General features: G+C 33.8%; 3 protein-coding genes across 7 annotated transcripts in view; 1 reads left to right on the top strand and 2 right to left on the bottom strand.

Moving 5' to 3' along the window:
• The window catches only part of LOC108765039 (synaptic vesicle glycoprotein 2B), a 14,464-nt gene extending 5,622 nt beyond the window's left edge, over window positions 1–8,842 (bottom strand). The window contains exon 1 of the mRNA XM_018513528.1: window positions 8,787–8,842. The gene's annotated coding sequence lies outside the window, so the exon portion shown is untranslated. The remainder of the gene's footprint in view (window positions 1–8,786) is intronic.
• Window positions 8,843–12,744: 3,902 nt separating this feature from the next.
• On the top strand, window positions 12,745–18,542 carry lovit (loss of visual transmission). Of its 3 annotated transcripts, none has more exons than XM_018513433.1 (9): window positions 12,745–12,978; window positions 13,488–13,638; window positions 14,240–14,584; window positions 14,921–15,183; window positions 15,941–16,198; window positions 16,565–16,815; window positions 17,032–17,154; window positions 17,389–17,778; window positions 18,130–18,542. In XM_018513433.1, the coding sequence occupies exons 3-9, from the start codon at window positions 14,385–14,387 to the stop codon at window positions 18,523–18,525; spliced, it is 1,881 nt and encodes a 626-aa protein (XP_018368935.1). In that variant the 5' UTR covers window positions 12,745–12,978; window positions 13,488–13,638; window positions 14,240–14,384; the 3' UTR covers window positions 18,526–18,542. The 3 variants fall into 3 exon arrangements, with proteins under 3 accessions (XP_018368935.1, XP_018368922.1, XP_018368929.1); XM_018513420.1 differs by having other exon boundaries at window positions 17,365–17,778; XM_018513427.1 differs by lacking the exons at window positions 12,745–12,978; window positions 13,488–13,638 and adding an exon at window positions 14,018–14,036 and having other exon boundaries at window positions 17,365–17,778.
• Window positions 18,543–19,043: 501 nt separating this feature from the next.
• Window positions 19,044–25,752, bottom strand: LOC108764950 (tetratricopeptide repeat protein 21B). Of its 3 annotated transcripts, none has more exons than XM_018513367.1 (10): window positions 25,510–25,752; window positions 23,871–25,077; window positions 22,748–23,002; window positions 21,909–22,630; window positions 21,473–21,789; window positions 20,945–21,279; window positions 20,552–20,759; window positions 20,141–20,454; window positions 19,505–19,898; window positions 19,058–19,296 (listed from the first exon to the last, which is right to left on the bottom strand). In XM_018513367.1, the coding sequence occupies exons 2-10, from the start codon at window positions 25,020–25,022 to the stop codon at window positions 19,058–19,060; spliced, it is 3,936 nt and encodes a 1,311-aa protein (XP_018368869.1). In that variant the 5' UTR covers window positions 25,023–25,077; window positions 25,510–25,752. The 3 variants fall into 3 exon arrangements, with proteins under 3 accessions (XP_018368888.1, XP_018368869.1, XP_018368878.1); XM_018513376.1 differs by having other exon boundaries at window positions 23,871–25,072; XM_018513386.1 differs by lacking the exon at window positions 25,510–25,752 and having other exon boundaries at window positions 19,044–19,296; window positions 23,871–25,022.
• Window positions 25,753–25,881: the final 129 nt, after the last annotated feature.

The raw sequence follows: 25,881 nt of genomic DNA, 5'->3' as shown, positions 1-25,881 counted from the left end.
AGTTAGAAACAACAGTAAACAGAGAAAGAACGATCTTATTATTCCTGCCTCTCACTCTAATCGTCTTTCTACCCCCACCATTGCCATCAGCAGTCCATTCTAGATGTCGATGGGCTTTTCTCAAAATGATAATATCCGCGAGAGGAAAGAAAGTGAGAGATTTAAAGGTATGAAAGAAGACTTCACGATAATTTAAACAATTGAAATAAAACGTGAAGAAAAGCTGATATGGATCAAAATACTTCGACAATTCTAACAGAGTTAATTTAAAGCAATTAATAAACGAACATAAATTATTGCTTGTTAATGACACATATATTTAATAATGATTCAATTATTTCTCAAACTGAAAAAAGTCAAGGATCTAAATTTCGTGGATTTTTGATCGCATCATGACTCGTATTGATCTTTTTTAATTGCTATAAATATATTTAGTAATATTGTATATGTTTTTCCTAAAAATTTCTTTATTGATTTTCTGCAATAATTTTCGAATGCATGTGTAATAAGATTGTACAGTCTTGATGCAGAATAATTACTATATTTTTGACGTAAACTCGCAAACATATAATTTATAACCCAAATACGCGGAAGTTGATGAGCATATCTGTTCGACCACTATTATTCCGTCGCAATTTTACAAGATAATGCCCCTTCGTGAAATTGTGTCATATGTGTCATACGCGCAATATTTTATTACGTCATTAATTTGCTCGAGTTTCAGTCATGATAAGAGATAAGAGATCTGCAGCATCAGACATGGTACCAAAGTTGTCTGTCATATTAATTTATTATTGCACGTGAATTATGAATATATTATTTATCAGACACGTTAATAAATCTACGACGAATATTTTTGACGATCATCACGCAATAAATTATTATTCATTTTTATTCGTTATTTTGAATTGCCCTTATTTACCATTTTGTAAGGCAATTTTTTAGAACTGTAAATATTAAAATTAATATAAAATGCTCTTATAATAATTTTTTTTTTAGTTACTTTCTTAATTCATCTATCGACAATCACAAGTACGTTCACATTATACGGTTTCATATCAAATTTTTTGCGAAACGTCATAATATGCATACCTCGAAAATTATTTTACGCTGATTACGATGTCATTGATAAAAATTGCGTAAGATGTCAGGATTTTGAGTAAATTGGGATTAAATGGGCCAAAAATGGCGTTTTTTGGCCCATTTCATCCCAATTTACTCAAGCAAGATAAAAATTTGTTTTTAAATAAAGTTTACAACAAAAAGTACAATTTAGGAGCTTTCAATGAATTTTAATTCATGATCGTACTTATTTTTATCAAGCTGTTTGAATTTTAGACTATTTGTATAATTATACAGTTCAAAAAGTTTTTATTTTAATTCACCCCCATTTAATAAAAATTTTTAAATGCTACAAATTCTGACAACGCTATCATTCAGTGTGAAAAAAACTTTATGATATGTATTAATTTATTAACAGATAAATAAAACTGAGAGAAAAAAGTACACCATTCATGAAAATGCAACTCCTTACACGTTTATAGAAGATAATAACAATTCCTGATTTCAAGTATTTAATGATACTATCACCGAGGTACGTCACACAGTAAATCTATGATGTCAAAGATATGTCATATCTCGCGTATTGGGATATATAGAAACTGTAGTACGAATATTTGTTCGAAGTTACGACGGTAACAAATGTCGGTATAATTATAGCTGAGAAAGAATACATAAGAAAATCTAAAATTTCACAAGTAATTTTATGAAATTTTTAATGAAGTGTTAATAAAAGATATTAGTATAAAACCTCAACGATCTTATGAAATACAGGTGATTATAAACACAGAAAAAATTTATTTTCTTTCTTTTAAACGATTATCTTTAACAAAGAATATTTTCTTGATAATAATTTTAAAATATACTTATTGTAAATTTTAGAAAAAATTATTATCAAGGTTGGGGGGGTAATGCTTAAGTTAAAAAGTTAATTAATTTTAACTTCATTTAGTTACATTTTAGACTCTTAACTTTTTAACTTTACATAGTTATATTTTACCAGTAACTATATATAAACTTAAAATTTGATTTTTTAAAAGTTAACATTAGAGTTGGATAGTAAGCGTTATATGGATCTCTACTTGGATTATGTGCTTATACATTCGTGCCTGTCGGAGATACGTTTTTATAGTTTTAAACAAAGAGTAAAAATATTTGAAAGCGATTCGTCGTCATGACCTAAAATCATTATTTTCTTAAAAAATATGCAGAAGTGCAATTTACTGCTTTATAGAGATTATTTTTTGATGTCCCAGAATAATCACGCAAAAGCCGATCAAAATCCGTAAAATACATATGTGAGTCTCTCCTTGTTAGTTAAAAAAGTTAACTTTTTAACTTAGTTTTTTAATTTAGTTAAAAAGAAAGTTAACTTAAAATCATGAAATAAAACAAATTTAATCTTTAACTTTTAAATTACCCCAGATAGCAAAATGTTTGCAGCCTTCTAGCAGACTGTCAACAGGTTTGAGCAGAAAATGATGGCAGTCTGCCATCAACTGCGTCCGCATTAGTTCTGTTAACATCGCCTGTCGATATAATGTGAAGGCAAATTGTTGGCAGAAACTGAGCAGATCCTGCCGACATTATCTGACGCTTGCAGATTCTGTTACGTTTTTTTGTAGCAGTCTGTCAGCAGTATTATGTACATCTAATTCTATTGTTATTTTGTTGGCATAGTGTGTAGTAGACATTTAAAAAATCTGCTTTCTACAGACTTGGCTATCTGGGACCTTTTTTATTAATTTAACTTTTAATTCAGTTAATGTCACTATGGATTAACTTTTATCTTAACTAAGTTAAATTTTCAAAGTTGTTAACTTTAACCTAACTTAGTTAAAAAAAAAGTTACTCTATTCAATCCTGCTCATTATTATGTACTTAAAACAAGAATTTTTTTAGAGTATATTGTATAAAATTAATCATATAAGCGACTTTATATTATAAGTAAATGGAATTTGTTTTAATAATTTTGATTGAAGGATTTTTACTAAAGATTCAAAATATATTTTGAATAAATTTAATGCTTATGATAGATTTGCGGATATATAAACTTTTGAAATATTTGAAACAAGTAATTATTATGCTCATTTAATGTCACGCATATAGTATATGTTTTTCTTTGTGTATCGCGTTCGTCATCAACATAATTTGGTACCACAGATAGCTTGAAGTGAAAATTGTAAAATTTATACAAAATATTAGACACCCAAATCCGCTTTATCTAAATATAGCCTTCTTTACTTATTTATATTGACATTATAGAACTTTTATGAGTTAAATATTAAATTGAGGGATGCAGGAGAATTTTCTCTTCAAACTTTATTTAAGTAAAGTTAGAATAGAAGTGATTGAAAAATTCCTATCTAGATAAAGAAAAGTCTCAAATGCACTTTCTCTTTGCTGTAAATTTGTTTTCAATTTTATTTGATATATTTTATTTGACAGACTTGTTGCATCAATAATTTAATTATGTTTATTAAATGTAACATATATTTTCGAAATGTTCGAAGCATCACGTTTGAAGAACGTGTAACTCGCGGTCGTATTTGTGAAACGCCAGCGTGACATTAAATGATCATAAAACGGTGGCACATGAAAGGTGCCACTCTCCCCTATTTCTTACGTATTATTTGTCTGTCACGCTTCTCTCTTAGCAAACAAAACCTTCGCGAACGGTACTATCTGATAATCGCTTACAGCTAATAGGGAAATGTAGAGGTGGTCTACTTGTGCCTATTCATCATCTATGCGATTTAATCCCATGTTTTGTTCAAATTTTCTACGTAATAAGGCTTAGGAAAACGACGATTCATCAGCATTGTCATTCCGCAAGTACAAAATAATTGTGGGCAATTCTGTGTTCCGGAAAGCGAAGGCGCCAGCTAATCGCCTGATAAGATTAGTTTAATGTGCAACTGATGCTATTTACACAAATGATAATGCGTTCACATTAGGCCGAAAAGAATTTTAAGTATGTATATAGCCGCGTGTTTAGATCAATTAAAATTTTAGAAAGATTAGATCGAAAGATTTTAGAACTGGTTTAATCGTGGTAAAATTCCTATTTCAAAATTATTGAAGACAATTAGTCATCGTCTCCTTTTATTTCCAATGTTCCTGATATCGCACTATATTCTTTAACTCAGCCCTCGTAAAAAAATTCTTATATCTTATTATCATGATATTTTAATCAAACGATGGATTCGAAATAAATATTTTATGCCAAAACTGGTGAGAGTGAATAATTTTGTCTTTTACATGGAAGTTTATCTAAAAGGATTTTTTTGAGTCGCTAATTTGGATTTTTTTACGAATGTTTGAGTTATTTATAGTCTTGGTCAAAAATATTAGGTGCTTATATTTTTTTATTTTTCTAGAATTCTTTTATTCGCTTTGTTATTATCTGTTGATTATTGACATTATAGTTTAAAGGGTTCGTGAAACAAAGGGTAATTTACAGCAAATGCTGTAAATCAACCATTTTGAGCTAACTCAAACAACACAAAGTCTAAAATTATGATATAAGACGACTTTAAGTCGTCTTTTAGACGCAAAAAATGTTTTATGACCTAATTTTAGACACTTTTTTAACATCGCCTGTCGATATAATGTGAAGGCAAATTGTTGGCAGAAACTGAGCAGATCCTGCCGGCATTATCTGACTCTTGCAGATTCTGTTTTTTTGTAGCAGTCTGTCAGCAGTATTATGTACATCTAATTCTGTTGTTATTTTGTTGGCATAGTGTGTAGTAGACATTTAAAAAATCTGCTTTTTCTACAGACTTGGCTATCTGGGACCTTTTTTATTAATTTAACTTTTTATTCAGTTACACTTTTTGTTGTCTGGGAAAACTTTAAATAATAGTTAATAATGTATCTAATATTTTTACCAAGAGAGAAGACTGTATTATCTGAGGTATTTTATCCCGGTTAAAAAGAATCGATTGATTTAATGTTGACAAACGCATTATAGGCTCGTTGACAAACACGCGTACGGTTTTCGATTACGATCAAGAACGAAGTCCAAAAATAAAGAACATATAGATGTATATCGACTTATCTATATGTAAATTATATTTCTCTTCCAAAGTCATTAAACAAGAAATTAGACGAAAATTAAAATGTATTTCAATATTTTTCAAAAATCATTAAAGAAGACAGTATTTTGACAAGACATTATGCTATCTAAATTCAATTAAAAATAAAATGATATGGGGCATTCTTTGCCAAATCGATCAAGCCTCTGTCCAAAATTGATATGGACGGATTTCAACGTTTGACCCCGGAAAATGTTCGTCTTGAAAAGAGCTTTTAAATGAACCGTGGTCTTTTCGAAAATTCAAAATGGTGTCGCTGTATAACTTCGAAAGAGAAAAAAATAATTTAATTTTCAACTTATAACGCGCAAAAAATGTATGATAGTAGATTAAAAAATGCCTTTCATGATAAAAATTATTTGTTCGTTTACCGGCTTTAAATTTGTGTAATATAGTTTATATTATGATTAATATTATGCACATAAGTATTCCTTATATTTGTAATCAACTATCATAAAACTGAATAATAAATTTCTTAATTGAAAGGTAAAATTAAGGAACGCATTCTGTATGCGTATGTACAATTCACCAGAATTGTAAATTGATATGACAACGTGGCAAGAACTCCTTTATTCATTAATGACTAATTAATCCCGTTGATTACTAATTATGCGATTAAGTAATTTCGGAAAAATACAAATAGAATCCCACTTACTGAAATCATTGTCCTCATAAAAGAGGAATCATGAGATTGTTGGCACTCAGGATTAAAAAAGATCAGTTCTTTTCAATCCGATCTGATTCAATTGTCATATTATTGATTTCTTTGGTAAGCTCCTATTGTATTTCTTTCGACGTTGATCCTCTGGTATCACAATAGATGTCGTGTTGTAATACAATATCTTTTGATATCACAATATATTGTGTGCACGAAAAAAAGCGGTTTTGCTGAAGTAGCTAAAAATTTAGCTAGATTTAAAAATAATTTTGTGTTAAGATGAATATGTAGAACATTCAACCATGATGAGCACGAGCATTTATTTGGATTTTTTTACGAATGTTTGAGTTATTTATAGTCTTGGTCAAAAATATTAGGTGCTTATATTTTTTTATTTTTCTAGAATTCTTTTATTCGCTTTTTCATTATCTGTTGATTATTGACATTATAGTTTAAAGGGTTCGTGAAACAAAGGATAATTTACAGCAAATGCCGTAAATCAACCATTTTGAGCTAACTCAAATAACACAAAGTCTAAAATTATGATATAAGACGACTTTAAGTCGTCTTTTAGACGCAAAAACGTTTTATAACCTAATTTTAGACACTTTTTGTTGTCTGGGAAAACTTTAAATAATAGTTAATAATGTATCTAATATTTTTACCAAGAGAGAAGACTGTATTATCTGAGGTATTTTATCCCGGTTAAAAAGAATCGATTGATTTAATGTTGACAAACGCATTATAGGCTCGTTGACAAACACGCGTACGGTTTTCGATTACGATCAAGAACGAAGTCCAAAAATAAAGAACATATAGATGTATATCGACTTATCTATATGTAAATTATATTTCTCTTCCAAAGTCATTAAACAAGAAATTAGACGAAAATTAAAGTGTATTTCAATATTTTTCAAAAATCATTAAAGAAGACAGTATTTTGACAAGATATTATGCTATATAAATCCAATTAAAAATAAAATGGTATACTTAAATTTTTCTCTTTAAAAAATTACTTTTTACTTGTTCCTAATTTTTTTTTTATAATGAAAGAAAAATTTACAAAATTTTAACGAATGTTTGTTTGTATATTATCAATTGAATATTTAATAAATGTAAACATATATTTATTTGGTACAAGAACCATTAATTTAATTTAATTATTACGTTTTTTATTTAGCAAATATTTATTTCCCGTAAATAAACGTTATACTGTTGAAACAATTATTCATTAAAATTTAATAATCAATTTTTCTTTCAGTGTAGTATCATCAATTTGGCTTTTAAAATATTAATTGTGTAATTTACTTCAGAGATTCATTTACCTTTAAATTATAATCTCCTGGAGAGGATGACGTAATGTATGTGATATTTATTGTTTTAAGAATGGCGTGTCTGTATTTATATGCACATTTTTATATGTCTGATAATAATTATATTTATAGGTATTTAAAGTGCCAATCGAAGATATATTCATCGGCGATGTATTATCGACGTAGATGGATGTCGTGATTGCGATCGTCTAGACTTAATCGGCTGCAAAGATGACAACGTGGCAAGAACTCCTTTATTCATTAATGACTAATTAATCCCGTTGATTACTAATTATGCGATTAAGTAATTTCGGAAAAATACAAATAGAATCCCACTTACTGAAATCATTGTCCTCATAAAAGAGGAATCATGAGATTGTTGGCACTCAGGATTAAAAAAGATCAGTTCTTTTCAATCCAATCTGATTCAATTGTCATATTATTGATTTCTTTGGTAAGCTCCTATTGTATTTCTTTCGACGTTGATCCTCTGGTATCACAATAGATGTCGTGTTGTAATACAATATCTTTTGATATCACAATATATTGTGTGCACGAAAAAAAGCGGTTTTGCTGAAGTAGCTAAAAATTTAGCTAGATTTAAAAATAATTTTGTGTTAAGATGAATATGTAGAACATTCAACCATGATGAGCACGAGCTATATAAATTATAATCTAGTAATAAATTAATGGCTATTGGGAATTAGCGCTATACAAAATACGCGATAGATATCAATGTCAATACTATGTCATATATCTGACTTTTAATTAAGAACAATTACAATACTTTAATTATACATGTTTCGGCTAACTTTTTAACCAGTACATACTAAGATTGTCCAACGAAATAGATGCATTAGGTGTACACGTTATTCCTTATGTATTTTGTACCAGAAATGTTTCTCTCTCTGAGGTAGTTAATAATCCTTTTATATAAAATGTAACCAGTTGGATGATGCCAGAATGATTAAGCACCTCCATCAAAATATTGCTGAGAAACGTCAATGATATAAAAATCTTATTCATATGTTAAAAATAGTATTTAAAAAATAACTTAATTTAAATAGTAAAATTTGTTCTTATTTAGCTATATAGAAGTGCACTGTTGTCTTGACAGCTTTAACATGTGTCCATACATTCTATATAATTGTTTTAATTATTTTCCATTTTAATTGGCTCAATTAAATTATTTTCAGACTTGTACTAGCTAAATTTTTAAATACTTTGGCAAAAACCATTTTTTTCCGAGTGATAATTTTGGTCCTGTTATTATACTATGTTACTATATCCTTAGTGATTTTTACTTAATTTAAAGCAACACTTTAATTGATAGTAAAATAAATTATCAATTAACAGTAATGTTATAACATTAATGTTATAATGTACATAACAGTAATGTTATAATTTTCTATATTCAACAATGTAACTGTTACGTACATTGTTATATTACATTTACATTGTTTAGAAGGAAATCATAATATTGATATTACTGTTAGTTGTTTACTGGGTTGCTTGTTATTTTATTATGGAATTATATTGTCCAACAAAATGTTGAATTATCTTCCAAATTGCTTGTGATTGAATATGTAACTGTTGTTTTTATACCCATTTTATATCGTGTACAAATGAAGAGACAAATGCAAATACATTTCTCACCCTCTTTATAGAAATGGTGCTGAAGCAGAAACGCGCGGAAGCTCTTCGGAATCGGATACGTCGAATCGACGAATGGACGCGATGTTTCCTCGTGGGTGACAGCAGTCTCGTCATTTACCACTTTCGGTGGCCGCGACCCTAACTGCTTCGGGTACGACGCGATATTTAGACGAATATGGGCCAATGGCAAAGGAACGCGCAGGGTCGACAGTAGATTCTTCAGCGCCACGATAGGTTCTTCGATAATAAACTCACATATCAAGATAATCACACTATATAAAGACAATGGAAAAGATTCGTCCTTTCTCTATTTAGGCTCTGGACAAAGATTTCGAGTTTTATAAAAGAATTGGAAAATTTATCTTTTAGATGTAAATTGAAACCAATAATAGTTAACTTTTTAAAAGAAGTATGCTATCTAATATTATTTGGAAATTGTGTACATATTTAATTTAACTTCAAGTAATAAAGTTGTAAATACATAAAAATACATACACTGAAAAAAATTTCTGGTTGAAAATGGACGAACCAGAAATTTCTGGTTAAATTTATTAGAATTCTAGTTGAAATAACCGGAATTCTGGTTGATATTTCTGGTAAAATCTACAAAAATTCTTATTTTTACCAGAATAATTATATTAATCAGAATTCTAGTTATCTCAACTAGAATTCTAATAGACATAACCAGAAAATTCTGATTCGTCCGTTTTCTACCAGAATTACTGTTTAATCCAACCAGATCATTTTTCTCAGTATATATGTATAATTTTTATTCGACTTTATCCTGCAAAGAGATAAAAGTCTCGTTAGCTAGAATACTCTGTATATATATTATAATTTGACCAATTATTCTTTTCAACAAATTGAACAGACAAATATAATCTAATAGTCATTTTCAGTAATAAATAAAGATTTGAAGATGTCCGATCTGTTTTCTCACGTCGGCCCTGCGGAAGCGATTGGCGCGTATCGACATACCCGGGATGCCTTAATTAGAACAAGTAAGGTTCAAGCGAAAACTATAATTAATTGTAACTCTATTGACGTCTGCCAAATCGACACGATAGGTAAATATATGTGCGCTCGTAAAGCACCCCTTCCGTCCATCCATTGATGTCCATCTCGCCAAATTTTCAAATCACGATCGAACTCTCGGAACCGACGACGTTCATCCCTCTTCAGAATCTTTGGATCTCATTGCAATCTCGGCCTCATATTTCCGACCACGATATAGTATTCCCCTCCTTTCTTCGTCGCGATACCTTTCCTTTGGCAACTCATCAGTGATAGTACATCCCCTCGAGTATTTAACACCGTCGGCGACATTAACGGCAATGGTGACGACAATGAATATTGATCCCCTGCGGTTTAAAAGCGTGTGGAAAATAGCCACCACACGTTAACGAAACGCTCCTCTGACGCGCGGATTCTCGTGGACGTAATTTCCTACGAGGAAATTGTATCCTGCCGCATTCGTCCGCGTTCTTTTAAAAGGTCGGAGACGAGAGAGGGCGGTTTCAATCGGTTTCCCGTCGTCCTTCGGAGAAATAAACCTACGTCTCGAAATGTATTACTTCCGAGGACGGGAAAATGTAGATTGATTCCCGACGTTTTGTAATGCTTGATGATTTGAAGTCCAAGAATAAAATCCAAAGCAGCGAAGAAAGCGAGATCCTCATCCATTTCAGATTCTAAAATTTTCTTTGTATTTTTTTATCGACGTTGAACGTTGCATTACATTATTTTCTCTCTGCGAAAAGGCTTTCGCTTTTAGTACGACGTATCAGTAACTCGTTTAAGGAGGTTGTAAGGGCATAAAACACATATATTAATATTTTCGCTTTAAACAAACTACATACATGTGAAAGTTGTGTTCATAACATTCTGGTTTTATTGAGCAACACATTTTTATAGGTTATTTATTTTATTTGTTATTAGTTTTATTGTTATAAACAAAAATTGTTAAAATAATAAGAAAAATCTAAATGTTTTTATATAAATATATTAAGTACTAAACATGACTTATGCAAAGTTTCATTGAGATTCACCATTAGTTTATAACAAATAACATATTTTATTTATTTACTGAACAATTAATGTCTGCATCTCAAGATAACTTTACAAAAATATTGTTGAATTTCTAGAGTATATATAGAGTATATATTATATAAAAAAAATTGAGATTTTTATCATTATTTTATAATACATTTTCATATATTTATATTAGAGTACAAATTAAAAAAATATTACTACTTATTTAAATAACTTTTGATCCAGATGGTCAATTGTTTCTATTTTTTTTTGTATTATTATTAAATGAAATTTAGAATAGTCTGTAATTTTTTCAAGTAGTTCTTAACATATTGAATTTGCCTTACAACCTCCTTAAAAAAAAAAGAGACTATATTCGTAAATAAAGAAGTTACAAGTAAGATATCGCATTTGTTCGATATATTAAGAATATTTTTATACACATGTAAAGATAAAAAAAGGATTTGAGAGCCTCCCGCATAATCAAAGTATTTTATATTCGTACTAAAGCTGGTTTTATTAAAATTCTTAGAGTGAATTTTTTATATGAATTTTCCCGAGGGGGTAACCACTAGCTGAAATATTGTCCCACGGATTACATGATTTTATCTCATTACAAATAATTTTTTTCACTATTATGAAGTAATTTGGTAAAATATACGATTTCATTTAATATTATGCAATGATTTCTCGTGGTTGCATATGTAATTATCGGATTATACATAGAGATTTTATATAAATTTTATAATGATTTCGAGGATTCTGTCCTACGATTACATTAAGTGGTTATCCCTTCGAATTTTCCAATGTAAATTTAACATAATGTGATTGTGTTAAATTGATATATAACGTTTCTTGGTAAAAATATTAACATATATTATAAATGTTAATTATATTGAATAAAATATATGAATTTAATGCAGTCAGCAAAATATTGGCAATTAAATTGACTTACAAATTGCTGGCAAATTCAATCAAATATTCAACAAATTGGCATCAACTGTTTCCATATTAACCCGACAAAGCTTGCTGATATAAAATGAGAACAAATTGTCGACAAAAACTAATCAAAGCTTTCATCGGTTCTTGCTATCAGAATTGCAATTTGCTGTCAGATCAGCAAGCTTTGCACGGTTTTACTGACAATTTGTTGTTTTATTAGTCAATTTTGTTACATTTGCCACCAATTTGCAATGTCATTAAATATAACAGCGTTTGCATCAAATTTGACGTTCTCTGTCGACAAAATTTGTAGCAAGCATTTGAAAAAAATTGTTTTTACTAGACTTGGCTGATTTGAAGAAATATGCTTTCACAACTTACTTAAAAATTGTGTGTGAACACAAATATTATGTAAATAATTAACACCAAAAATGTTTTGGTGTTAATTATTTATATAATATTTGTGTTACTTGCTAATATATTTATCTTATGTTAAATTAACACAAGAATTTTAGTGGACCATTTGGGACATACGAAGTGTGTTTTTAATATCCCAACTGTGCAGGTGCGAAGATTCAATCTTATAGTGTTCGATATTTTAAAGAGAATTTAGGAGAATGACTATTAAAGCTACGCCAGTAACATCGAGCATTGAGCATCAACGGCCGTGAAGACCTACAATGTACGAAGCTTCCATTAGTTCCATTGCATGAATGGCCTTGGTCGAAGCTGCGTGTTAGCGTCGATAAACGATGTATTGATCTTTGTGTCCCCATAAAACTTATTTATATTTATATCCTTATTTATATTATTTCCTTATTCGTACCGTTGTTTCTTCCTGTAATCTATTTATTTATTTAATCAGGATCAGATAGCGCAAAATAAAAAGAAAGAGAGAGAGAGAGAGAGAGAGAGAGAGAGAGAGAGAGAGACAGAGTAAAATAAATAGATGTCCGTGTTTGCTCGATTTACAGAGACATATTTACTGGTATACGTGGTAATCGGATTGTGTGCCAGGAGAGAAAGAGCGAAACGTTCCTCTCTTATTGGACATCGCGTAAACCTTTTGCCATTACTGTAAAGAAAAATGCAACAGCAAGATCTAACGAGTTTCTCAAGATTTGTTCATCGAGATAAAATCATCGTCCAGGCTATGCTATACTGATTGCAAGAGATATTTCTTTTATTCAATTGTAAGAGAATCATATTTCGATATCAGGTACGAAAAGAAGGTTTTGTTAAAGTATCTAAGAATTTAAAAGTTAGATATAAATTTGAAAATAATTTTGGAGTATCAAAATCATTATATAGGACGCTCCAACTGGTTGCTTGACTGTCAAAACTTTGTGCAGCATCTAATCATGTTTGAGTTTTCTACATAATTATTTTGATAGTCCATCAAAATTATTTTTTAGATATTAGAGAATAAAACTGTTTTGTGATACACATTTGAAAAATTTGTGTCAAATTTAATTAACGCTTTTCAAATGTCCCAAATAATCCACTCAAATTTTTGTTAAAATATTACTTTCTAACATACCTTGAGTCAAATTTTTAATTTGACTCAAGGTATGTTAGAAAGTAATATTTTAACAATATGTTGAAAATTTAACACAAAACTTTAAAAAAGACTTGAGTAAACTGTTTTGAAAACAAATACACAATATTTTTTACTGTATAATTTTAAAATAATTACACAACGTAGTCCTCTTTTTCTTCTCGAAGCAGATCGAATTCACGAAGCAATTCCGAATTGCAAATCTAAATGTCGATCTATATTTCGACTCGATCGTCCTTGAAACCGAAGAGATTCTTGGCACGTTAATTAGAAGATTTCATGGGCAACGAACTGGCCCTGATCGCATCATGGCTCATTTCGGTGAGTGAAGAATCAGCGTTCGACAAAAGACATCGTGATTGCTTCTCCTGAGATTGCGCGGGCATTTCTGGAGCTTTCGCGCTTCCGAGCGGCGAGCTTGCAGCGGGGGTGCTCGCTCGGCGATCAGTCATCCGTCGTCCGTCTACGTCCGCGCTTTCTCGCGCGAGTCGCGATGTGGTCCAGCCGACTCGCAAATGACTCGTATTTCTGCCAAAATCCCGTCAGCAATTTAAAACGCTTGAGATTAAAAATTCTTTGTGACGTTTTTTATTGCTTCGATCACTCATATTTAATTAATATAAGTTGTGACGCGACGGAAAATGCGATGTGGAGATTCTTAATTCAAGAAAATTAATCCGCTTTACGAATTGTGATAGAAATAAAATAATGAAATTATGGTTGGTCAATAAAAAAAGATTAAAATTATGTTTTTATTTATTTTATTACTGATTTATCTCCTATTTATTGAAATAAATAGAAAACTAACATGGAACTTTTATGATTGAATTATGTAATTGCTTTTAAAAATGTAAATTACGTTTTCAATTGACATTATGTTATTAATGAAGACATCTGTGATTGATAATAATATTTTTTATAGTTGACGCGCTTATAGGTCGCGAGAAAAAGATATGGAAATCACGGTTCGATCAGTGTCACTTTTTTGAACAATGATGCACCTCAATACACTCGAGTATTCCATCGTTACATCGTTTATCCTGTGTCATGCGAGATAAAAGTCGACCATGGTAGACAAATTGCACGAGTACGAAGGACTCATGGGCAGGATTCACGGTGTTCGCGACACCATCAAGGAACGATGGGATATGTGGAAAGAGTGGAAAAACGGTTTGAATCTAGATCAAGGCCTAGATGGGTTGAGACATCATTTACGGGGACCGCCCAAATTAGAGCGTACTTTGGACGATTATTCTCACATCTACAGGTGAAAAATTCAACGTTTAATCAAGTGTGAATATATATATCAGTGTATTTCCTAGTGAAATGCTTAGAATTCTTCATATAATTTTTCAGAATTTATACACACACACACATATATAACATACATATATATATATATATCAACATTTTTCAGAATTTCTGTATAATTTTGTAACTTTATAGAAAATTTCTTAGATCTTTTGTGCAAATTGGAGCACTTTTTATAAGTAGTAATACTTACATTTACATTTAATAAAATATATTGTACTAAATATATATATTGTATGTACAATAAATATTAGTTTTCTTTTTTTTTATTTGTTATTCCTAATAATCTCAGAAAGAAGACCCGCGCCGAACTGGTAAGAGTTTCGGCAGCTGTTATGGGGATCGAGTTCTCATACGCGGCGGAGACGGCTTTCGTCTCGCCGACGTTACTCAAGATCGGCGTCGATCACCAGCACATGACGCTGGTGTGGGCATTGAGTCCCCTTGTAGGCTTCTTCGTGACACCCATTCTTGGCAGCATGAGCGATCGTTGTAAACTCAAATACGGCAGGAGGCGGCCCTTCATTCTCCTGTTGGCTATCGGAGTTTTTATAGGCAAGTCACAAGCTTCTTCGTGTCTCCTCATTTTAAGTGATATCGATGATATTTTTCATTTTCTTTCATTCAGTTGCCACTATTCTTATCTATGGTTTTAACGTTTCTGTAGCGTATACTTGAGCATCAAAAGAGGCGAGTGAACTTTTGCATTTTTGCACACGGAGAGAATTTTCTCTTAGAATTTAGCCTGAAAATCATGATAATAGTGGGACAACATAGTATTTCAAAGAATTGTATATGAGTTTCTTTAATTTACTAATATGTGTCATAATAAGATATGTAATATATTTTATTAATTTTACTAAAGGGTATAGTAAAATTTCAACATTTTAAAATATGTTACGCAGTTTATGATTCTTTATTATTTTAAAAGAATAGATGCTAAGTAGTCATGAATATATAAAATAGCTTATACAATTTTTACCATACAGCATGATATTTTTAATCTGATTTAGTCGCTTATAATTTTACCATGTAACATAGTAATTGATCGACTGTAATCGATATTTAACGGTTATTTTCGTTGTCGAGGGTGTCTCTAGCTACGCTAGAACTTACTCGCTTCAAAACATTTTACAATCTGCATTATAATTTTTACTACATCATTTATAAAAAGTCTCTTGTATATTTCAAAAAATCTATCGTTACTGATAATATTTCATTATTGTCAAGTTGTCCCAAGCTTATTACCAAACATGATGAAATTTGTAATGAATTTTGCGGTAAAAAATAATGAAAAATTCTCTCCGTGCAGGTCTCATCTTGGTGCCAAATGGTGAACACATCGGCTATGTCTTCGGCGATACTTCGGTCCATACAAACGAGACGATCCCACTCGGACATCGCACAACGGCGAAGCTACCCGAGGAGGTAATGCCCGGATCCGTCGAAAGGGCTTCCTCGCACTCCTGGGGCATCTTCTTCACTATTCTCGGCACGGTGCTGCTCGACTTCGACGCCGACGGCTGTCAAAGTCCAGCGAGGGCGTACCTTCTCGATGTCACTGTACCTGGTGAGTAAAAAAAAATGTTACACTACTTCAGCTCTAAAAAACAGATCTATCGTTTTCATGTGAATTTTAAATTTCTTTTTCATTTATATATACTGCGCGCCGATTATAAACGGATTTGCAACTGAAATAATAATTCATCAATTTTGAATTGATCGTCTATTTGATAATAATACTAATACACACGCACGCACGCACGCACACACATCTATCTTAAGACATTGTAAACATCTATAAAGAAATAAAATTCGATCTTTTTAAATACAAATGCAAATGTTGAATGTGAAAAAACAAGAATTAATTATACAGTTTGATTTTAATAAACTCTAAAGGCGATTTTCTATTTGGTATTTATTAACGTTTTCACAGAAGATCATGCTAAAGGCCTAAGCACGTTCACCATAATGGCAGGATTGGGGGGATTCATGGGTTACGGTTTGGGCGGCATTAATTGGGACGCCACGTCGTTCGGTGTTATGCTGGGTGGACATCTGCACGTGACCTTTACTCTCATCACGATCATCTTTATCATCTGTGTCATATGTACCATTACCAGCTTCAAAGAGATCCCTCTTGAACTACTCGAACGAGATCAGTGTCGGAAGATGAGCGAGTCGAAGGTAAACTTCGCTTATAATGTTGCTATCATTTTTATTTCTCTTCTGGTAATAAAGTGCTTCATATTTTTCAAAATATTTGTATAATTTTATTCTTTATTTTTTACGTCTGATTTTTATATATAACGGATTCTTCATATATTTCTAAAAATATTATAAGATATAAAATATTTTTTGATACAGGGTCATTTAATAAACCGATATTTCTTTTGTGTTTAGGCTCCAGAAGAAAACCAAGGAACAGAGAAGAAACAAAAGGAACGTGAAAAAATCATCCCTGACGAGTCAAAAACATACGGCGCCTTTGATGTTGAGCACGAAACAGATCCCTCGAAAAAGGAAGTAAGTTCAGAAATCGTTTTTATCTTGACATGTAATCCAATGGCATTTTTCACTTAGAATTCCCATTTTAGCTGCAATTTCGTAATTTGACTGAAGTGACAAGCGTTTAACTGCCTAAGAATTGTAAGCGTGGAACTGAAAAATTAATAGGAATATATATTTGATAAAGAAAAATGATTAATAAACACCAGTATAAAATTATCAATCAAGGAATTCGCCCTCCGTCCGCTCCAGACGCAACCCTCCGACTGTTCTGAGGAACCAGTCTCCGAAGGTAGTCACATCAATTACGGCTTCGACGATGTCGAGGGTGAAGTAAACCACACGGCATCTTTGAAGGAGTATCTGCTGTCCATCATTTACATGCCACGCAGTCTTCGCCAGGTGTGCCTGACGAATCTGTTCTGCTGGATGGCGCACGTCTGCTATTCCCTATACTTCACGGACTTCGTAGGCGAGGCGGTGTTCGGCGGAAATCCGCAGGCACCCGCGAACACCGATGAGCGCGAGCTTTACGAGGAGGGTGTGCGATTCGGATGCTGGGGCATGTCCATGTACTCGTTGTCCTGCTCGTGCTATTCGCTGATCATCGAGCGGCTAATCAAGCGTTTCCGAGCGCGTAAAGTAAGAACTTCGTCACGCTTAATCGACATCAGTATCATACCACTTAGTTTAATGTTGTGATCAATTTGCATCCATTCTTCTTAAAAGATGTATTTACAAATTAAGCACTTTCTAGTAGAACATCATTCATTAGAATTTTAAGATATAAAATATATTTATAATCTAAACTGTTTATATTTAAAACCTTTTGATTATCAGTTCACTGTAAAGACTAGAAAATCTTTTAATAAATATATTATAAACTTTTGAATTGAAATTATATGTAATTAGTTTTACAGTCTAGAAATAGTGTTTAAAACAGAAATAATCTCTTTGCAATTTTTTATCCATTATATATTTATGCCCATCTAGGTTTACATTTACGGGCTGCTCTTCTATAGTGTCGGTATGCTTCTGATGGCTCTGACGAAGCATCCAGCTGGCGTTATCCTCTTCTCATGGACCGCTGGCGTCATGTATTCTACATTGTTTACCATGCCCTACCTACTTGTGGCACACTACCACGCGTCTTCGATTTTCGATCTGACGACTGAGGGCGATGCAGTTTCTGGCGGTTTCGTGCGCGGCCTGGGGACCGACGTCGCCATCGTCTCCTCGATGGTATTCCTCGCACAGTTCCTGCTGTCCTGCTGCTTGGGCACGATCGTCAGCTTCACGGGCACTACCGCAGCGGTGGTTTACGTTGCCAGTATCCTGGCGATGTGCGGCGCGGCCTCGGCCACGCAAATTATGTACCTGGATCTGTAAATCTTGTTCGTCAATCAATCAGAATGTTAAGCCGTTGATTAATCGTAATGTTTCAATAATTGTTCGTAAGTCAACTTCGCAGAAGAAGGTAGAATAATCGTTATATCCGAAGATAAAATTCCTCGTTAGCTGCAGATAATGGCAAGATAATCAAGATAATAAGCCAGATGTTAAGCTGGATAGATTTATAAGATAATCATAGCCAATTAATCATCACTACACTAATCGTTAATCAATAATTGTCAATTTTAGTGATTGCATCATCCGATTATGATTTCGTCCGTTTCGCGTCAAGCAACTTTGATGTTATCGTATATTTTGCTAGCGAATAAACTATCGATTAATATTACAACCTGTTAAATGTTTCAGAAATATTTATTGAGTGGTTATGTAAATATTTATTTGTTCTAAACAGTCTAAAGTAATATATTATACATCTTTATTGATAACAGAGAGGATGGATGTGTATACAATGTGTAACATAACAAGTAAATCATCGATCAATGTATCAAGCTCGAACGAATCCAGATGCTCACGTACGAAGATTATTAATACACTTTTCCAAAATGTCTTTCCTAATCCTCGGATAATCCGTATTCTGTTTCAGCACTTCGTTACACGCTTCGATCGCGTCGGCGTAGATTTTCGCCTTCAGACAACAGTAAGCCAGTTTATAGCCCACTGATAATTTCGTTTTGCCGCCGCATTTCCAAGCTTGACCGTATCTCGCTGCCGCTTCACGATAATTCTGATCTTTTTCAGCGATGTAGCCTGAAAATGAAGATACCTTTAAGCCTATTATAAATTTTAAGTCTTTGGATGAGCAATATTTCGCAATAGAACTCAGCTCAGCGATGGAAATGCGATTCAATATTTTATGTAAATTATTCCGTATAATTTTAAATCGTAACCAATAATAAGATTTTATTCGGATCGACAAGAATTAAACACTAAGTATAAGTTTAAATCGTAATCTAACCCGAAAGCTCGTGGGCCCGCACGCAGGTAGCGTTGTGCTGCAGCACTCGTCTAAGCAATTCGTTCGCCAGCTCGTACTTGCTGGATTGCACGTAGATGTCTGACAGCAGCAGCCAGCAACGCTCCAAGTACTCAGCGTCCTCGAACGTCCAAACATTCTTGCTAACGCGCTTCAGGTGATTCCGGGCGCGCGGCGTTTGCTTCAACAGGATGTGTGCGGTGGCCATACCGAGAGCAGGTCCTACATGATCTCTCAAAGTCTCCTGACTGGCCAATGCAGTACAATCCTGCAAGGCTTTCTCGATGTTAGACTTCTGCTTGGTGGCCAATAAGAAGAAATTGCTGAGAAGCTTGTGGGTCAGTTCTTCATGAGGGCTCCCCTTGGGATTCAATTCCTACAATACATTTTTTATTTGAATCATTAAGACAACTGAAATGTAAAAATTTTTTATACTCTTAGTAGATACAAATGAAACAAAAATTGAATCAAATTGAGCCACATGTAAGTATTAAAAACCGACATTGGCTATTTCTGTTTGGACGCTCATTCTATTTATCACTTATTATTTGTGAAAGGAAGATAAAATAGATACTTGTGAGCGTCCAAACCGAACGCAACCATAGATATGAAATATACCTGTAGCAATCGGTAAGCCGTCCTCAAAGCCATTGTCCTTGAATCCTGATATTCGGTGTCGTCGTCGTTGAAGGCTTCGTTCGATAAAGTAGTGTCGTCGTCCGGATCCAGACAGATCTCGATCATATTGTAGATCGCCTGCTGGCCCCATTCCGGATCGCGTCTTGCAAAATTGAAGTTGCGAAGAGCGGAGTTCAGTTTACCCGTCCTCCAATCCAGCAATCCGGCGCAGTAGTAGAAGCCAGCCTCGACATTGCCAGCACCCATCGCGATCTGCGCGCGTTGCAGCCACTCGTCGAGGTCATCCATAGCACCTATGATGCAAATTATAATATATCAATATTATATATATAAATCAATTCCTAATCAAAATATCTCAAGCAAGAGTAAAAAGTTTGACAAATGCGAAACCTGTTCTGCGCGACACTTCTATCAGTCTCGCCAAGGCAGTCCAATAGGTGGGTTGACGTAACAGCAACTGTCGAAAATGGAATGCCGCGGTATCGAAATCTACCTTCCGAAATGCGAGATCCGCCATCATCACGGACGCAGCCTCGTTGTTAGGATCAGCGTTCAGTAAGATTGAACAATTCTGCGCGCACCGATCCAAGTTGTTCATCTAATAAATACATATTCAGATTTCATATTAATATATGAAATCAGGATTTTTGGTAACCATTTAATAAATCAGAGCCAAAGATTTATTTCATGGATTATTCTATTAATATTTCCATCAGAAATCAAGATGGAATCAGTGTTGGGATTTTCAGTTTTTTTTTTACAGATTCTATATGTATTATTTACCTGCATGTATAGCTTCGCCAAAGAAAGTAGGGCATTCACATCCGTAGGTTTATGAGCCAGTGCCTCTTTATAATATACTATGGCTTCGTCATAGTTGCGTAAGGTTGACGCATAGTCAGCCATCGTCAGACAGATATTTGCCAGCATATGTTTCTGATCTGCAATATCCGGCGAAGCGGCAAGACGCTGGATGTATCTATGTTGATTCTCCTTGGCTTCCTTCAAAGTTGCCAATGCGCCCCTGATGTTGCCTGACTTCTCACGCACCTTGGCGAGCAATAACAACTCTTGTCCTCGCATCTCCAAATTTAGAATGTCGGACTCGCCTCGTTTGTCTAAATAAAGAAGAAGAAAGTAGATATAATAATAATAATAAATATCTCTATCTCTAGTATAATATGATGATTAAAAATAGACATTTTCTTTTATTTAACATTATTAGAAATATAAATATTATTAAGTAATACATAATTAATTTTATATATAGTGTTAATTTCATATTTAATATTAATTTTAAAATAAATTTACCTTGCAGCTCTTGCACCAAAGTGGCTTCTGCCTTGTCATACTGTTTCATCTTCATATACAACTTGGCCAGATCTAACTTTAGAGCGGCGCAATTGTCCTGCTTCACAATATCTTTGTAATAACTGATCGCTTTCACATATTGATGCGCTTTGACAAGCGCTTTGCCCATTTTATTCGCAATATCTGCTTTGTTGATCGGATTTTGTGAAAGTGCTTGCTCGTATGCCTCTATCGCTCTCTCTGGCTCCTGTATGGACATGTAAGCGTTACCCAGCATGCTGTACGTCTTTGGTCCAGGACAATGTTCCACCAATTCTCTAAAAGGTAAATATCAGCGATAATATTCATTCCAAGATTCCACATAAATAATATGTCCAATAAATATAAAAACTAATAAACAAAATAATGACAATGATGAAGATTAAATTCTTTGTACCTGAAACATTTAGCAAACGCCTGGCGATCTTTCTTATAGTTCAAATTTATTTCGGCTAATCTGGTGTGTGCCTGCAAATAATACGGTTGCCCTGGATGAATGTTCCGCAAGCAGCTGATAGCATTCTCTAGTTCTCCAATGTCTAGATAGACCTCAGCAGTGCCGATAGTAATTCTTCCAAGTTCAGTAGTGCCGGCAAGATTTGTTTTCGCCTCGTCGATAAGTGCCAGTGCTTCAGCAAACCGCCTTGCCTTGCTATATGCCGCAATCAACTCTAAATACAATGTCGCTTGGTCTGATGTAGACATATCGGATTTTCTATTGGCGCTGCCAGTCAAGCCTACCAGCGACATGGCTGTCTGACAGCTCTTAACACAGTTCTGCAGATCACCAGCCTCTCGTTGCACCATGCCGATGATTAAATGATAGATTGGCTCGTCTCGGATCTTGAAGTTGTAGCTTAGACCAACCTCCAGGTTCTGCGAAGCAAGCTGGTACTTGCCTTGATATGCCAGAATCTGAGCCATTAAGAGATGGGCTTGTGCATTGGATGGTTCTACCGTATCCAATAATCTCCTGAGCAAGATCAGCGCACCCTCGTAGTCGCCACTTTGCATTCTGGCCTTGCTGAGCAATAATGTAGCTACACTGGAACCTGGACAGGCTTCCACCAGTCGTTCCAATAAACGGACACTCGGTTCCTTCTCCACTGCGCTACCCAGCTTAAAAAACAGGACAGAATGATAGATACAATTTTTTGTTTCCAACGTTATAATTAAATAATAAATTAAAATTAAAATGTATTCACTTTTATCGACTTCCTTAAGAAAAATAGCTACCTCGTCACTCATTGGGGACTTATTCAAAGAATGCATTAAACGTTGCTTTGCAATTTCAAGGCATAATCCTGGTTTAAGCTTGCTAAGATATTCGTAACCATATGGAAAGCCCTCGCAGTTCTTCAACAAGATATTTGCCGCCGTGTCCAAGTGACCGAGTGCCTTAATGCTGTTTTCTTTGGAAGTGATCTTTGCGGACATAAACAGTAACTGGACATTTGTCGAGTTCGGTTGTATCTCCATCATAATCTCCACCTGGAATGCAACACATAAGATAAACTTCTGTAATACCTGCTCAATGAATCACTTCAATTGATATGTCTAGAGATTATTCTTTAGAAGAGAAAAGTGTATATATATACAGGGTGTTTGGAAAATAATGTGATAAATCTTTTGCATAGGGATAAAATGGACTAAGCTGAGAAGAAAAGTCCTCTATCATTTTACGATTTTAGCAATAGTTAATAAGATATTAATTGCTAAAAATTGTCGAAAATTGGTCTTCAATAATTTTTTACTCAAATACTATCAACTTTACAGAAAAACTGCGAGAGACAAAAATTATTTATTTTCTTTTCATAGAACTCTAAGAATTTTTCAGAATTTTTTATCAACTTTTTAGGACTACATTTTCTTATTTTTAGTAACATGAGAAAATACGGTATTAAAAAATTCTGAAAAAAATTCTCAGAACTTTATGAGAAGAAAATAAATAATTTTTGTCTCTCGCAGTTTTTCTGTAAAGTTGATAGTATTTGAGTAAAAAATTATTGAAGACTAATTTTCGACAATTTTTATCTTATTAACTATTACTAAAATCGTAAAATGGTACTTTTCTTCTGAGTTTAGTCCATTCTACCCTTATGCGAAAGATTTATCACTATTTTCCAAATACCCTGTACATATACGCGCGCGCACGCACGCACACGCACACAAATACATATACATAAATATTTGTTCAAATGTGCAAAAAAAATAGCTTTGCATTGTTGTAAATTTCTGTACGATTTATATATTTAGATTTGTAGATCCAGAGAAGAACTAAGGACAAGGTCAATCATATTAAAAAATTTTACAACAGTTGCAAAGTTATTTTTTCTGCTAATAGCAGCCGTTTATTCACCTGTTGCCGTGCCTGATCCAGGTCCTCCGCAGATCCCTGCAGCAACTGACAATGTGCTAGTCCCAAGAGTGCCACGAAAGAGGATGGATCAGTGCGGATGGTGTTCTTGTACCAACGCTCGGCGTCCTTGACATTGCCTAGCGCGGCATACAAGTCACCCAGCTCTGCCATCAATTCTGCGCTGCTCGACGATGTCGCTTGTAGCATCTTCTCGGCCGTCCGTGCCAACTCTAACAGAATCCCATGGTCTTGGAATGCAATACCAGAGAACAGTTGCAAGTTCTCAATCAGCAAGACTGTGTTCTTCGGTTCAGCAAGCAGCAGGTTACGCAGAAACAGCTGCAACTGTGGTAAACCCTCGCTGGGATTGCCATCTCTGCACAAAGCCACCATCGAGCTTGCCTTGATACCATCCAAGTTGTTCGACTCGATCGTGAGCACGCGGTTTACCATCTCCAGCACCTGTTCCCAATCCTTCGCTGCCAGTAGACACTTCATTTTTTCTATCAACGGAAATGGTTGCTTGGGATAGCGCACGATCAAGGAATTCAAGATCAAGATGGCACTTGGATAGTCTCCGATGCGTCGTTTCGTCTCTGCAGAGCCTAATAATGCACCCAGGTTTCTTGGCTCTTCTTTTAAGACGGAATCAAAGAAGTTTCCTGCCTCTTGTACATCTGTGCCCGATTTCAAACTGAGCTCCAGCTTTCCTTTGATAAATAACACATTGATATTCATGGGTTTCATTTTGCTTGCTCTGTCCACATACTCCTTCGCTTTGTCTGCTCGACGAGAGAGGAGCAACACAGATGCTGCTAGACATAACGAAATACAAGATGCTTTTCTGCGCTCGTCTCGAATCCTGTTCTCTATCTGAGTCACGGTGCTCCTCTCCACTTCGCCGTCAACTAGGGCAACGCTTTGCACGAGCAATGCTGGTAGTGTGACATCAGCATAGTTTAGCAAGCTAGAGCTCTCCTTGATGGCCTCGTGGTTCTTACCGACAAGAATGTTCGCCAGACAGAACAGCAGCTTCAGCCGCTCGCTATTCGGATAAGTATCGCGTGCCTGCTTGACTTGAGTCAACATACTATTATAATAATGTTGTTGGCAGTACCACTCAATGAGAGCTACGTGCTCTGTTTCATCCATTCTTGTCTTTGTGTTTTTATATCCAGTTTATTAGACTTGAATTCTCTAATCTATTCTGAAATAAGATACGAGTTCTAAATTAACATATAAAGACAACATTTTAAATTCAACTAATTAATAAAAGATTCAATTAATTTTAAAAAATTAAAAAGACAAGATAAATCTACGAGCCAAATAAGATATTCTCCTTATCTTTCTGAGACCTTTTAAGATTTAATTAAAATTTTTATATTTCTCAAAATTTTGAAAACTTAAATGGCTAGATAAGTAAAAATAGACTATATAGAGAAAAATTAAAAATAAGTTAAAACAATTATTTTATTTCTTAATAATTTTAATGAATGAGTCATTCATTTTGTCGTTCTTACACTCTATTTATATATTTGTATTTTATTAACTTCTATTCATGTACAACGCGTTCTATTTCATATGTATTTATTTATTCATTATTATATATTTTTCACACTACGTGATATTCTGTGCCTACCTTCACATCGCTTGACTAGAAAAAAACATCGCGGTTTACACCGTCGAGCAATGTTCAAAAATCTGCCGTCGGCGAGGTTTCTCACTTCGTCTTGATACATCGTGAATGCAATGATTCCAGTTTATCCACAAGACGATTTTTCGTTTACATCCTACTGATGATGTTGAAGTAATAACACAAAACCGACGAGCGAAAACGAGACAAACAAGTTATATTATTTGTTGACAACGCCATTGCTATGGCAACTGCTTACGTATACCCAAAGACATAGGCCTAAGGTTTGTTCACGTCGCATGCTCCAAGCTCCAATATGTTCCAATATGCTCCTACCATAGCTCCTACTCACTCCAACGCGCTTGATAGAGTGACAGG

This window comes from Trachymyrmex cornetzi, unplaced genomic scaffold, assembly GCF_001594075.2.
Source record: "Trachymyrmex cornetzi isolate Tcor2-1 unplaced genomic scaffold, Tcor1.1 scaffold1160, whole genome shotgun sequence".
Taxonomy (NCBI): Eukaryota; Metazoa; Arthropoda; class Insecta; order Hymenoptera; family Formicidae; genus Trachymyrmex; species Trachymyrmex cornetzi.
The sequence above is the reverse complement of the archived record's forward strand: the minus strand, read 5'-3'. Positions and strand labels throughout refer to the sequence as shown.

Excerpts from the sequence above, each read along its gene's own strand:
- lovit (XM_018513420.1), top strand. The coding sequence starts at position 14,385 with ATGGTAGACAAATTGCACGAGTACGAAGGACTCATGGGCAGGATTCAC. Across the intron at positions 14,585-14,920 it reads GATTATTCTCACATCTACAG|AAAGAAGACCCGCGCCGAAC; the intron begins GTGAAAAATTCA and ends TAATAATCTCAG. Across the intron at positions 16,816-17,031 it reads GGAAGATGAGCGAGTCGAAG|GCTCCAGAAGAAAACCAAGG; the intron begins GTAAACTTCGCT and ends TTTTGTGTTTAG.
- LOC108764950 (XM_018513367.1), bottom strand. The coding sequence starts at position 25,022 with ATGGATGAAACAGAGCACGTAGCTCTCATTGAGTGGTACTGCCAACAA. Across the intron at positions 22,631-22,747 it reads AGTCCCCAATGAGTGACGAG|CTGGGTAGCGCAGTGGAGAA; the intron begins GTAGCTATTTTT and ends CTGTTTTTTAAG. Across the intron at positions 20,760-20,944 it reads TGGCGAAGCTATACATGCAG|ATGAACAACTTGGATCGGTG; the intron begins GTAAATAATACA and ends TGTATTTATTAG.